This window comes from Rattus norvegicus, chromosome 8, assembly GCF_021556685.1.
Source record: "Rattus norvegicus strain SHRSP/BbbUtx chromosome 8, alternate assembly SHRSP_T2T, whole genome shotgun sequence".
Lineage (NCBI taxonomy): Eukaryota > Metazoa > Chordata > Mammalia > Rodentia > Muridae > Rattus > Rattus norvegicus.
The window spans coordinates 95,310,946-95,325,974 of record NC_141541.1 but is presented as its reverse complement, the minus strand read 5'-3'; the positions used below and the strand labels follow the sequence as shown (position 1 = coordinate 95,325,974).

At 42.2% G+C, this 15,029-nt stretch overlaps 1 protein-coding gene and 1 long non-coding RNA gene across 14 annotated transcripts in view; one reads left to right on the top strand and one right to left on the bottom strand.

Annotated features, from left to right (window-relative positions):
• Positions 1-27: 27 nt before the first annotated feature.
• Dop1a (DOP1 leucine zipper like protein A) overlaps positions 28-15,029 on the bottom strand; it is a 102,540-nt gene continuing 87,538 nt past the window's right edge. For 8 of the 13 annotated variants that reach the window (XM_087562236.1, XM_087562240.1, XM_087562238.1 and 5 more), the window contains 10 exons: positions 13,960-14,069; positions 13,569-13,718; positions 13,385-13,446; positions 11,005-11,157; positions 7,061-7,197; positions 6,536-6,591; positions 5,261-5,425; positions 3,882-4,011; positions 2,399-2,449; positions 28-633 (listed from right to left, as the gene is read on the bottom strand). In XM_087562236.1, coding sequence (XP_087418362.1) covers positions 328-633; positions 2,399-2,449; positions 3,882-4,011; positions 5,261-5,425; positions 6,536-6,591; positions 7,061-7,197; positions 11,005-11,157; positions 13,385-13,446; positions 13,569-13,718; positions 13,960-14,069 — 1,320 coding nt within the window. In that variant the 3' untranslated portion in view covers positions 28-327. 13 annotated transcript variants of the gene reach the window in all.
• Positions 692-2,318, top strand: LOC148004287 (uncharacterized). The gene is made up of 2 exons (XR_015627923.1): positions 692-1,683; positions 1,805-2,318. It is a non-coding gene; the product is annotated as an uncharacterized LOC148004287 (long non-coding RNA).

The following is a 15,029-nucleotide window of genomic DNA, read 5'->3' as shown; positions in this document are numbered from 1 at the left end:
AATTAAATGAGGCTTGAAACCAAGCAGGAAAAAAGAAAACATGGTGTGTATTTTGCAGGTTTAAGACAACCCAAGACAGTGAAACAATGGACTATATATGCAGATATAGACCTTGTAGGCACCATCATCCGTATGAGCCACCTATATATTTAAACTTGATCAGGCCACATTCAGACATAAGCTCTTATTTACAATTATTTAAATTAAATACAACTGGAATAATGTTTTGTTACATATACACATATATATAAAAGAAAAAAACTGTACAACTCAGCAGTGTTTTAAGTATTACATTTCCGCTTAGGCTCTGGGGACCACTGGTGGTGGTCAAGTCTTTATGACTCCTTCCAGAAAGTCCTTTTCTATCATCTCTTCAATTTTTTGCCTGGCTTTGCTGGAAAATGCTTTGTGATTCTCCAGTTTCATGTCCTTGCTTGGGAAGGAGTTTGAGTAGAGGATGGGGCTCCCTGAGTGTCCTCCACAGCGGCTCGTGACTTTGCTGTTGAAGACTTGGCTGAGGACGTTGAAGAAAGGCAGAAGCTGCTCCATGTTGCGCATGGTGCAGAGGGTGAGCAGCAAGTGCCCTGGTTCCCAGCCCAGTGTCCTCGCCGAGCCGTCCTCCTCTGGATTCTTCTGCAAAACACAAGGGAGGTGGTTTGTTATGAACAAGTAAGACATGTTCTGTGAGAATGGTCTGGGACAAACAAAAAGATTCCCATAAAGACTCAGCACCCATAAAGCTGAGGATCCCCAGACTCAGCACTTTAGCACAGAAATGACGGGTTGACCTAGACACGGGAGGGAAGCTGGACCCTGAGTACAGGACCTGGCTAGTGTACAGGTTCTGCCCTTTATTTACTGTGCTGTGCTAAAAACTGTCCACTAAATACCAACACCAGTAATTTCTATATATAAAGACACAGAGCTACTTTAAGTTGGATGTGGCAACACATGGCTTATAACCCTAGCACTTGGGATGATGAGGCAGGAGAACCTTGAGTATAAGATATAATAAGGCTGATGCTTGCTGACAGGAGCCCGATATGGGTGTCTCCTGAGAGGCTCTGCCAGAGCCCTATTGATACAGATGAGGATGCTTGCAGCTAGCCACTGGACTGAACAAGGGACCCTAATGGAGGAGTTAGAGAAAAGACTGAAGGAGTTTGCAACACCATAGGAAGAACAACGATATCAACCAACCAGACCCCCCCAGAGTTCCAAGGGACTAAACCACCAACCAATGAGTACACATGGAGGGACCCATGGCTCCAGCCACATATGTAGCACAGGATGGCATTGCCCAACAAAAACAGGAGAAGCCTTGGTCCTGTAGAAGGCTTATTTCCCCAGTGTAGGGGAATGCCAGGGTGTTGAGATAGGAGTGGGAGCATTCCCATAGAAGCAGGGGGAGGGGAGAGGAGGTATGGGAGAGAGGGGCACAGGGGATAACATTCGAAATGTAGATACATAAAATAACCAAGAAAAATACAAGATACAAGATTTTTGTCTCAAAAACTGCAATAAATGATATTTGTTTCCTAGTTACTTTAAGAGACACCAACAGCTACAGGAAGTCTACCCACAGGAAGGACTGAATGAGTTGAAGGTGTTTGCACTTGCAAAATCACAGACTAGAGCACAACAAGAAGAAAATGCTGAGAACAGGAAAGGCAGGAAGGACGAGTAAGCTTGTTATGTTCATTCACACACTGCGTTCTCTTGGACACTGCTAAGAAAGTGACTTATCTGGTTTTCTTTTTATCAGTTGGGTGATCCCAAGTTTCTTTCTTTATTATGATTTTAGAGAGGAAAGCATTTTAACGCTGAGCTACACTATGAGTCTGTAAAATCGGAAGGTGCACGTGGCAGGAGCAGGCAAGGGCTTTAGAATGAGCCGTGCTGTTACTCAGCTCAGTCATAAGCTCTGATCCAGCCTCCCATCCAGATGAAAGGTGAACACGGACTTTCATCACCACACACGCCGGCCAGCCGACCGTCACACAGCGCCTGGTTTATCATGTTGCTTCTAGTCTCCTAAAAATCGGACTGCAATTAAAGGTCAAGCAAAGGGGAGATAATGAATTTATCCTGAAAGGAAGTAAATGCTGCTTATACCCTTTATAGCTAATTTTGAAATACGGAGAATCATGGTAAAATTGCCTTTTATAGTCCCACTGAGATTTTCCTGTAAAAGAGGGAACCCCTCCTCACAGCCCTGAGCTCGTAATCAAGAAAAGCACAGGTTTCAGTGGGGTTTTGTTATGTGCCTGTCCTCGACACGGAATAACATCTCCATACAACTTTCTCCTTTGACTTCACACGTCTACAGAGGAGTGCCTTCCTGTTGACCTCTCGGGGCTTTTGCTGCCATATCATATGCATCAGCAGCCACCCTCACCTGATGCTTGGCCATCTCCAATCCCTCCAAAATCTTAAAGTCCTCCTCGTCCTGTGGAAGGAAAGAGGAGAACTCATAGCCTTTGTTCCAGTAAAAAGTATGTTTGGCCATGAAGGCCTTGTTTAAAGGGATCGGGATGGGAAGACACTTTCTCGTGTAAGCAGCTGTCTTATCTGTGGGGCACCTTGGAGGATGTCAGAGGGCATGGGCCCAGAGTCTCATGACTGTTCACTGCATCTGGATTTCCTTATCAAATCCTGTGACAGAAAAGGGCAAGTTTTGTTCTTACATTCTGGATCAGACTTTGGTCCATAACTTTGCCCTTTTATTTGGTTCCTAAAGAAGCAAGTATCTCATATCCTTTACTTAAGGCTTCTAATTGCCTTCTTTCCTTTTGCTCTGAGGATACAGCTTCATTACTGCTAAGACAAAACCATGTGAGTTCATACAGACCCAGTCTCAAAAACCATCCCATGAGCCTCAACTGTATGTACTGGACAGATTCTGCACTGAGGAAATGAGATGTTAACAAAGGCCCAATGGTGAACCTGCCATTTTCATTCCCCTCTGCCTCAGGGCAAAGATTGGCAGGCTAGCCTCATCTTCCTTAGTTATAAAGGATTCGGAGCATGCTATAGACTACAGCTTAACCTCCTACACTCTATGAGACAGGTCTTGGTAATTCTCATTTTCTATTTGTCCACATAGATGTTTTTAAAAATGTCTTAGACGTTTGTATTTTTGAGTACCTTCACTGACTTTCTGATTAGTAGTGAATCACATTTAGTAGATGGCTTTATTCTTAGCAGTGTTTTTAAAAGTACAGGGAGCAGGAGTAGGGTAGATATACAACTGAAGCATGGCATAACACGAGTTATAGAAAATATTAGGAGATGTTATTAAAGAAGTCTATTGAGCTATAATTCAACTTTGATGAGGTATTTCTATCAAGTTTATTTAAACTCTGATGTGTTGATCTTTTCATCTTTTTGGTTGTTCCTTTTTGAAGCTAATCTGACAGGTTTGTTCTGCAAACACCCCTGAGCAGTGCTCACTCAGCTCACATCTGATTTCATCACGGTGTCACCCTGACTCCGAACACACTAGACTCTCAGGTTTGTCCCAAGATTATACAAGCATTGCTTCCAGTGTTTTCACTCATTTTGAAAGTAAGAAATTTAAAAATGTTTTTAAAGAATTCTTTTATCTTTTTAAAAAATTGAGTATGACAAAGAGATATTTCTTAAAAATAAATCTTCAAAACCAAGAACTTTTTTCCAGATAAACTTGATAATATTCTTAGTTTTACAAGAAACATTTAGTAATGATTCACAAGTACAACATTTAATATAGCAGCTATATAGTACATATAAACATTTAGTAATGACTCACGAATGCAGCATTTAGTATTAGCACAGTTATAGAATACACAATAGAACAGAAAACAACAATAACATAATGAGAGCCTCCTAAGCTTTGGTACCTTTGCTCTTTTCCGAAGAAGTTTTGCTAGTCGAACCACGTATGGCTTAAATTCTCGCTGATGTATGCCTTGCCTTCTGACTTCTAAGCCGGAGTCATCTGAAGCTTCAGGAATAAAGGCCCATCGGTACCTACCAGTGGGAGAACGTGGCCATGGAGATAAGCTACATCATTTAGTACAAAGAACCTGGCCACAATACATGCAAAACTCAGGTGGAGCTGAACCGAGCTGGGAGCACCATTCACTGGCACTAGCTTTAATCAGTGAAAGTAGAACTCACCATTTGAAGCTGAGTGGTGGTGGCACACACCTTTAATCCCAGCCCTCAGGGTGAGAGGGGGGAGAGGCAGGGGAATCTCTGTGAGTTCAAGGCCAGCCTGGTCGACAAATAGAGTTCCAGACAGCCAGGGCTACACTGAGAAATCTTGGCTCAAACAAACAAACAAACCAAGAACTATTTCAGAGCTATAGGATAATAGGACAACTTGTACTTGTCACCATTTTATGAGCAAAATCAGTATTAAAAATGTTTCTTCTTAGGGGTTGGGGATTTGGCTCAGTGGTAGAGCGCTCGCCTAGGAAGCGCAAGGCCCTGGGTTCGGTCCCCAGCTCCGAAAAAAAAAAAAAAATGTTTCTTCTTAACCTAATAGACAAAATATATTGTGTGACTGTAGTAACTGCCTCAAGCTTGCAGTCCTCTCCCTCAGTCTCTTCCTGACTGGTAGACAGGAAACTCAAACAGAAACTGCTATGTCTGCATTATAACAAAGTTGGTTATCCCAGCACGTAAAAGCTTGTAAGAAGGAAGACTTTCCGTTACAGGAACCGTCAGTGTTCCAGACAGATTCTTGTATGTATGTATCCTCCCAGAGAGTTCGTGCACAGAAAAGCATATTCACATTCACCCCTCTAACTTTCAAAAACAAACCACTACCAAAGTCACACCAGGTCTGTGGGCCCAACAGCTTGGGGTAGAGCGCTTGCCTGGCACACAGGCCTGGACTCCCTCCCACCAGCACTAAGACAACCCGACCAAAGTGAAAGCAGGCACAATTGCTCATTGAACTGTCTTGGAGCTTTTTTTTATATATCGCTCTTTGATATGCTTTCTTCCACACTACACAGCAAGACTTCCAGTGCCCGAGTCTGCACCCCACTGCCCCACATCTAGGGGGTGCTCTAGCTTTTCAGTGATGGTCTGGGAATATATCCACAGCAACCACTGAGTGCTAGCAACTGTGCTGCTCCACTCTTTCCAATACAGAAAGGTTTTAGCGAAAACTTATGAATACTTCAGCCTACACAAAGAACTTTAGGTTGTACACCAGTGACCAAATGTATTTAGAAAATATCCATTTAATATCCTTGCTTTTACTTACATCTGAAACTGAGGAAGATTTTCAGAGGGCAATGCCAGAGCCAAATCCAAAAACTTGCAGGCTGAGAGATAGAGGTTTAACCACCTCTGGCTGTTGTATGATGTGGAGAAGCCATTCCCTCCAGTGTAGGTTGTCTCCAGACCAGCCGCAGACGGCCCTGACGTCCTGGAACCAGACAGTGCTGTCATCAGCAGGACCTTTGGCTCATGGGAGTCCTGCAAATGCTAAAGACCAACTTGTCTCTTCCACAGCCACACTGGTGACCAGGAATTACAGTGCTCACGACTAAACTGTGTTTGAAGACTTCACTCGTCAGGCACTTATATCCTGTTGTGTCAGGCAGGGCTTCTCAGCTTGGAGCTTACCAAGCAGGGTAGGACAGTGAGTCCCAGGGACCAGCTTTGCCCACTTCCTCAGAGCATGAGTGCAAATGCATGGACCACTCCTACCCTTTTCTGTTTTTATTCTCTGTGTATGAGTGTTTGGCTGCTGCATACATACACAAACATGCACGCACACACACGCACACAGGTGCACACACGTGTGTACTGGATGCCCTGGAAGTTAGAGTGACAGATGGCTGTGAGCTGCCACGTGAGTGCGGGCAACTGAACCCAGTTCTCACTGCTTAGTCATCTGTCCAGCTTGCACACGTAGACATTTTACATGAAAACTCAGGTCCTCAGACTCACATGGTAAGCATGACACACTGAGCTAGCCACTGCACACCCAACTGGGAACATTCTGGAAGGTATATGGATACCCTGGTCACAGTTTACCTGCCATACTGGTAAAACTATGTATCTCAAGTTTTAGGTACTGGATCTAAACTACCAAAACTAACATGAGACTAACATGACTAATGTGCTTGAAATAATACTGAATTATATTAAGTGGATTCTTGTATAGAGTATAAGTGTAGAGGCTGACATTCATAAATGATAATAATTTAGTCTATCATGTTTCCTGACTAAATAAAATTACATTCAAACAAATAATGGAAGTACTCATTTTTTAAACATTTATTATTTTATGTATATGGGAATTCTGCCTGCATTTCTATCTGTGTACCATGTGTCCATTCCCTTGGAACTGTAGGTATAGCCAACCCCATGTGGGTGATGGGAAGTGAACCAGGTCCTCTGAGAGAGTTGTCAGTGCTCTTTACCATTGGTTGAGCCATCTCTCTGGCCCCAAATAATGGAAGGGTGGTATCTGAACTCTGAGTAACTTCAGCTAACTTGAGGAACTCCCAGAAATGAAAGCACACCGTACCGTGAAATGTCTTCATCAGCAGTGAGCTCCTGCTCCATCAGCAAGAACACCTGCACCTGCAGACAGGAAGGAAATGCTCACTTCACGTGGGTGCACCACTATTTCACCACAGCTCTGGTGGGTGTGGGGCTTGGGAGGGTTTACTTCAGGGAGTCTTCACAATCTCTGAGTGGACTTAGATGGGATGCATGCTGTACTTGAAGCATCAGACTAACAATCCTGCTCAACTGTCTCTCACCAGGGGCCACCAGTCCTGTTGGCTATGACAGAGCCAAAAATGTGCCAAAGAGACCAAGCGTTAAACTGGATGAGAGGTGTAAGCGTTCACAGGCAGTTGGTTCTCTGCACAATTTGAGGCTTAAGATACTTAAGAACATGGAATTTGACTTGTTTTTACTATTTCAACTTCAGAAATTGCCATGAACTGATAATATTGAGTTTAGTTTTCACCTAAAAAGCATTTGGAAATTAATCACACTGTTTTTCAGTTTATATTTATAGTCTCATAAATTAAAATTAACTCACAAGTTCGGTGATCATGGTAGGCCAGAGTGAGGTAAGGTGTTGTGGAGACATTCTTAAAAGTAACACTCTAAAAAACAGGAACACTTGAGAGTGAAGGGTCGGCACCTGGGGTAAACGGAGACTCTCAACCAATCTCTCTGAAAGAAACAGCACATTGTCATTGCCTAAGTAATCCCAATTATTACAAAACCTAATGCCTAGACAGAAAAAAACTCCACATTTTGCAGGCTGCTTCTTTAATTAGAAGTTAAAGAGTGACATGAAATATGTACAAAACTCAGGCATTTTCTTATAAGATTCAGTAGATTCTATTACATGCAGCTAAAAGTTTCGAATGTTAGGATTCTCTGTGGACAGAATAAGAAAGAGGGACTAGTCCATGAACTACATTTTGAAGAAAGATTAACTATAGACACAAAGGATCCAGGCATGGAATCCCAGCACTTGGGAGGTTGGTAAGGTAAGATCATGTGCTGGAAGCCAGCCTATACTATATAATGAGACCTGTTCCCAAACAAATCCAAACCCAAACAAAGCAAGCAAGCAACCTAAGGACTCAGAAGACTCTCACTGTTCTGTATCTGCAATCAGGTGTACAGAGGCGAAGAACAGAACCCTTCCATGGGAGTCCTTGGGTTCTTGAGGTTAGAGGCTGCACAACACTCCCTGAGTCGGGCAGTAAATAGTTTGGTTATGGGTAAAGGTATTTGGTGGCTCAGAGTGATGTATTCTTTGAACACAGTCACCAAACTCATGATGAAAATTTTCAAAACTGTCATGTAACCAATTATAGTGGTTCACTTCCAGCCTGGAATATTAAATGCCTGTTTTTTTTTTTTTATTAAAAAAAGACAGTATTATTCATAGTTGTATTAGGGTTTGTATTTCCTCTGCAAAATGTTTCTGCCAAAACTCTTGTCTATGGACTTACAAAATGCTTGGGCTACCTTCTCTATGTTTGTTCTTTAGAGAGCTTTGAGTCGGACCATGGAGCTCAAGTCAAAGCTCAAAGAAGTGAGGCAATGGCTCATGTTCACAGATGGCAGAATGACCATTTGAAGATACAGTTACAGGGCTCGGTTAGGGGACAGTAGGCTGGAGGATGGAGCGGGTTTCTCCTATACCTGCTCTGAATCAGCGTTAAATACATGGGACCGTATTTTTTTTTAACATGGCTATTTTTTCCATAGCCAGCATTCATGACTCCAGGGGTCAAGGATAGAAGTGGAAATACTACTACTCAGAGACACTCCTTGTTACTCACTAGCAAAAATTTGCTTCCTCCTACCTCTGATCTTACGCTCTGTTGGCCCAGAAGTCTTGCTTCCTGAAGGGGCAGTGTTCCCCATGGTTACTTTCTCAACACCCCCCCACAGTCAAAGCAAAGAGTTACATTTGTCATTTGTAGCAGGAATGACTGACCTGGACTATTAAGGAGAAATTGGACTGCTTCTCCTAATGAAGGTAAGGGAGAGCACTTCTGAAGTGCGAGTGACAGTAGGGTATCTCAGTATCTTATCGGGCAGACCTGCTATGAAAGTCCATGGGAAATACAACCCAATCTAGGTAGGATGGCTAACATGCACGACTGAAGCTTTGGGTAGAGACTCCAGACCTGATTGCTACAGGGGGTTGAAGAAGTGTAGAATAAGCAGAGGGCAGTTATAAATAGTAGTTTTAGAAAGGAAGGTCATAATTATTATGGATGTTTCCCCCCATTTTGCTAAGAATATTATGTGTGTAGACGTGTGTATTTATATATTTGTGTGTGTATATGTATAGACATATGTATATATTTATACATACATATGTACACACACATACAAAGCAAGATGTTTTTCCTAGTTTTACATTTTTGCATTAAATAATAAAACCTTGAATGAATTGGTACTTAAGAGCTGTAAAACTATATTATCATTTTAAGTTCTGGGATATCAAAAGATCAAGTATTCCTCAAGAGATTTTCCTCTATCCTATGGAAAGAATGTTTTCAGCTGTTTGTGGAAGAGTTATTTTAGGAGTAATTTTGACTTTATTTGGAAATATAAGCATGTCAGAAGTGGTTGGGTGTAGATAGGAGATGGGTGGATGATGGTTGGTTTTTACTGTCCACTTGAATGGAGTAAAGGGTGTAACATAAATCGTACCACCGTGTGCTGTCTGCATTTGTTGAAAGTGGATTCTGAGGGCAAGAAGGGCAGACTGCAGCATGTTTATTTCAAGTTTCCTTAAAAATTCCCTGTTCTGGGACGGGCTGAGTACCCAGCTAAATGACACAGTTAAGAGACTAGCAGACAGCACAGAGTGTTAAACAACACCATGTCCGTGGGCACAGCTAGAAAGTAGACTATTTGCAACAGGAGTCACTGTTGTTTATACCAACATATAAAATGCCTATGTTGGAATGAGAAACTGGAAGCTCAGCCATGAAGATCAGTTCTCTGTCTAAGCACTTTTCAGTGGGAACTGTAGCATGGTTTCCCTTGTCATTCCTGATGGATGTTGCAATTGTGTGATTTGATGTTACCATTGTTTGTTCTCACCTGGTTGGGTTCTCCAGTGCTCTCTGCTGGATGTTGCAAGGGTCCAGTCTTCGACGCTTTGCTGTCTGTCTATCTGCTGTTTATCTACTGCTTGCAGTTTGTTCTACCTGTCCTTGCTACATACTTAAACTCATGGATTTGAAAACCAAAGCACAGCTACTGTCGATTATTCTCTAGGAATACCAGAATGGACTTCCAGAAAAGAATGCCATGTGGGTTTGTGACTAGGAGAGAAGATCTGTCCTTAACGTGTTTTTTCTTTATAAATGAAAAAGCAGTGTGTGCTGTGCCTGCCTTCTTTTCTTTTCCTTCAGCAAGTATTGCTGTTACAGTTTTTTAACATTCGACTCCAGTTTCTTTGGCCTTTCTTTTTTCTTTTTGTCCTTTTACTTAGAAGCTATATGGGGTTTATTTTTTATGGTATTGGAAAGAATCTTTTATTTTCTGAAGTAAATTAGTACTCTCTATTTTGCTTTTGTATATTTTAAGTAAATTGGTAACGAAAACCAACTGTCTAGAGATGCTGTCCTTTCTCATTTTCAAAGACCCATAGAATCTATATTTATAGTATCAGAGCTTATTCTGTTTGCAAACTCAGAAGAAATCACAAAAGACTGACTGTGATCCTGGCTTGGAATAACAGTGTAGGGATTATGATAGGTCTAAAAGTAAACATCCTGGCTATACACACTCAGTATGTATGCACACACACGTGCAACTTCAATCCGTGCACAACTTCCTGGTTATCCAAGTCACATCTGTACTCAGAGAGACAAGTGAACTTAATACCAAGGTATGCTGCAGGGAGCCTGGATGCCTACAGTTATACTGCATCCTTGGAGGCATCCACCTTCTTAGGAAGGGCAACCATTGTGTTCTCTGCTTCTCCAGTGTGCAGATGACTGCCACTGGCGTGCTTAACCCTGCTTCGTAAGCCAATCCAACATATTCCTCTTCTAGAGATGCTGTCGGCAGCACAGTTCCAAATTAGACATACAGATGTTTGTGACTGGCAATAATTCCTGACTTTTCTTTATTTTGTTCTCTTGTTTGTATTTCCTGACCTCTTGTCCACAGCTCAAACACAGTAATACACTTGCCTAGAGTGAGATAGCCACTAACTGAATTTGCTGTGAATTTCTCTGATATTTGAACCAAACAATAAACCATAGATAATGTTTAGAGTAAGCCTTTCAAATTCTATGTTGATTTCTTTTACATAATGAAGCTGAAAAAATTCAGATATGTAATAGTGTCCCTCAATACTTGCTTTATCTCAACCCAAATTAATTTAGTAAAGGTATTTTCTAAGAAATAACAGAAAAAACACCAAAACCCAAAATAAATGTACCCCAAGTCCCTATAATTCAGAACAGAGAGAGGATAAAGGGCTTTACTTACCTTGTATGTCTGGAAGGTACTTCTGGTACTGGTCAATTTCACTGCTAAAAATGGCAAAGGCCAATCTTTTGAGAAGCATGGCTCTCTGTTCTAGTTCCACGTCCCGATTTGCAAAAAGATTGAGAGAACTGCTCTGGGCCACGGCTACTCGAGCTATAAAGGGAATGGAAGCAGAAGGCCCATCAGTCATCGCCTGACATGCTCATTCCTTCTTCAGAATGAGTGAGTGAATTCCCCATGACGCACACACCGAGGGACACAGCAAAGTGCCGAGACCTTTCTCTGGTGCAGAAAAGCTGGCAGACAGTTTGAGCACACACGTGCCACAAGGTTGAATGGCATAATTATGCAAGCAGACAAGAAAATTAAGAATTGTGAATTTTAGAAGGTAAAATAACCAATAATATCATTAATAAAGCTGTCTCTCTAAAACTGTTTATTACTTTAAAAAATAATTTCTGGAGAGATCAAGTTGGCCTGATTTCCAAGCCTTTATATTTAGCTACTGCTCATGACTTACTCTGCTATAGCCATGTTGTCTTGCTGGTTATGACTCACTGAGTTTGCTCTCACCCCAAGAACTTTGTAATTTGGCTCCCTTAGTTTCATATCCAATATGAGCTCTTTGCTGTTAAAATTCATTACACCAAGCCCCATTTTATTTCCTTTACAACATCGCTTCCTAATTTAAAACTTTTATAAATGTTAGCATACTGCTTGGTCCACTGTCATTTTTCAATAAATATTTGATGAATGGAGAAGAGACTGAAGGAAAAGTAGTCTAATGACTGGCCCAGCTCCGGATCCGTCTCATGGGGAGCACCAAGGCTTGACACTCTTCCTAATTCTGTGTTTACAGACAGGAGCCTAGCATGGCTGTCCTCTGAGATCCTCTACCAAGGAGCTGACTGGGAGAGATGCAGATTCTTGCACCCAACCATTGGACTGAAGGTGGATACCTCTATGGTTGACTGAATTAGGGGAAGGACTGAAGAAGCTGAAGGGGAGGGTGACCCCATAGGAAGATCAGCAATCTCAACTAACCTGGACCCCAGGGAGCTCAGAGACTAAACTGCCAACCAGAGAGCATACACTGGCTGCTCCAAGGCTCCTGGCACAAATATGGCAGAGGACTGGTCTGGTCTGGTCTCAGGTAGAGAAGATAAGCCTAATCCTCGAGAGACTTGAGGCCCCAGGGAAGAGGGAGGCCTGGCGTGTGTGTGTGTGTGTGTGTGTGTGTGTGTGTGTGTGTGTGTGTGTGTGTGTCACCCTCTCAGATGCAAGGGGGAGGAGGAATGAGATGAGGGACTATGGGAGGGGGGTCCGGGAGGGGGAGCAGGCAACGGCTGGAATATAAATAAATAATAATAGTAAAAAACCCACACAGTCATTTTCTAGACTATTTGGAACCATATACTTTTTATTGTAAAAGCCATCTGACAGATCAGCTGACAGAGTAATGAACATCCACATTGTCTACTATCCACTTGCCTCGGGTATTGTGATGTGTAACAAGTGCCTCAAAACTTGACTTCAAGAGTTGGGAACGGAACTCTGAGGTTAAGTACTTGCATAGCACACATGCAGCCCTGGATGTGATTTCCAGCACTATCAACAACCAAACCAAGCCAAGCCAAGCCAAGCCGAGCCAAACCAAGCCAAGCCAAGCTAAACCAAAGCAATGAACAAAAGATAGCTGCAAGAACCCAGAAGAGGTGACGTGACACCCTTCTCCAGGTAAGAAAACTAATGGGGACCCACAGTATAGACTCATGGAATCCCAACGAGCACAGTTCAGCTTAGTAACATCTTTTCTCTCCTTTTCCCTCCCCCCTTCTCTTTCCTGAAGATCCACAGCCGCAGCCATAGAGTGCGCTCTTGCAGAGTTCAGATCCACTTGCCTACTCTCAGTCTTGGGTAAGGTTCGTTAGTGGTACACACTCACACTCACTGCTGGCGTGAGCCATCTCATCAGGGGCTTGTGTGCATCTCTATCACATTTTTCTCTTACTCACACCTGCATCACTCTCTCATCCCCAGTCAGCAGTTCTCTTCACTTCCCACACAGCCCTCATTCTAAATCTTGGGTCTTGGGTTTTGTTTGAACCTGAGCTGGTCTGGAACTTTTGATCCTTTTGCCTTTGTCTCCTAGGGGCTGGTGTTACAGCTGTCCTTTCCCACAGTGTCTCATAACTTTTTTTAATCTTTATTTGTATGTGAGGGGAAACACGGGATACTTGTCTTTCTTAGTCTATTATAGTTCCATAGGAACTTACGTTTAACTTGACAAAGAGCTAACTCAGTACTTTTCAAAAAAGAGTAGCACATAGTAAGGATGAATGTACAAGAAAACAACTACTCAGGCTGTCACAGTACTCACTCATCAAATCTCTGAATGTTGTCTTATCATGTGTCATCAGGTTGTCCATGATTGCTCTCCAGCTGAAAGACACAGGATTGTCAGAGGTCATTAAGAGTCTATTCTTGTTAAGGCCTCCTACCTTTGCTAGGCAGTGACTGATGTGAACAGATATTATGGTGGAAGTGGGAAGAAGGCTACTTACTGACTAACACAGGAAGCATCCATCTGAAAGAAGCTGGGGTCCATGAAAAGGTCAAAGGCCTCTTTTTTCCAGGCCCTCCGTGTATACTGATACCCACTAAGACTGCTGAGCAGTTGGACGCAGGCTCGGTAACTAGGGGCATTATGTGCACTGTACAGAAAAATACAGAAAATGACACAATACTTCACTTCAGTCATGATCTTGAGTTTATGTGTCTTCAGATTTACCTCAAGTACGGACATAGAAACAAGAAACGGAAGTCACCATAAGAAAAACAACACAAAAAATTTCAACCATTATATATGAGTCAAGGTAAGAATGATACTTTGTAGTTGAGGCCAAACACTAGCAGAATGCGAATTAGCTGGAATCTGTTGGGATCATATGGTACCTGTGATTTCGGAGGTAGGGCACAACATAATGCATAATGTTTACAAGTAAAGGGATAACACGTTCTTTTTCATCACTGTAGAAAACCATATCCAGAAGATGAGCCAATACCTATAACAGAGAAAACAAGGTCATCTATGTGCTGGAACTGGGGCCGAGGAGGGAACTCTACACTGAGAAAGAGAAGTACAGAGACACTCAGGACTCTCCTATGTGAGTAAAAACTGAACATACAAGTCACACCTTAACATCCTCTTTCCCGGCTGGAGTTAAAAAGAAGCTTAAGAAAACAGAGACAGGGGTTTGTCAAGTTCCTGCTCAGTCAGCCAACCACCACGCACTGTCAGTCACACTTACTAACCTGTGTAAACCCCAAGCAGCCACTCTGGAAGGGGTGAGATGTGACATTATGGGCATATAAAGCTAAAACCACACCCCACGCCACAAGAATGGACATAAAAACGTTGGTAACTGACTATACATACTTTATACCTAACCACCTCTACTCTTCTAAGACATAATCAGATACAAAACATTTTATTTCGTAAAATATAAACTTAAAAAATGAGGGGTAGGGAAATATGACATAGTTTATCCTGAGCCAAATCTGAATGACCAAGGGCCAGAAACACAGATCCTGAATGTCCTGAATTACAAATGTTCTTTCGTGGGCATTTTCAGGAACTTTTATAGTTCTCTCTCATATTTTGGTGGGGGAAAGTAGATAATAGGTTACATAGCAAAGTGTGGAAAATCTTTTAGAAGCTGTAGAAGTGATCTGGAGACACTGCTAACTTTAGGGTTAGTGGATGCTGAGGTCTGTTTAGTGTAACATATTGTGAAATTTTATGTGATAGAGCATGATAGGTCAGATACAGAGGTGGCGATGAGTGGCTACTAAAGATAGCCCAAAATAGTATGGCACTAAATCTGCAACATTTTAACTCGTCACAATAAGGAAGTTCTAAGCAGCCAATCAGACTTGTAGAATTCTCAATATCCGTGTTCATCCCGAAAAACTTCAGGTCACAATTCATTTTGATTCTGACAATATTTGAACTGTAAGCCCTA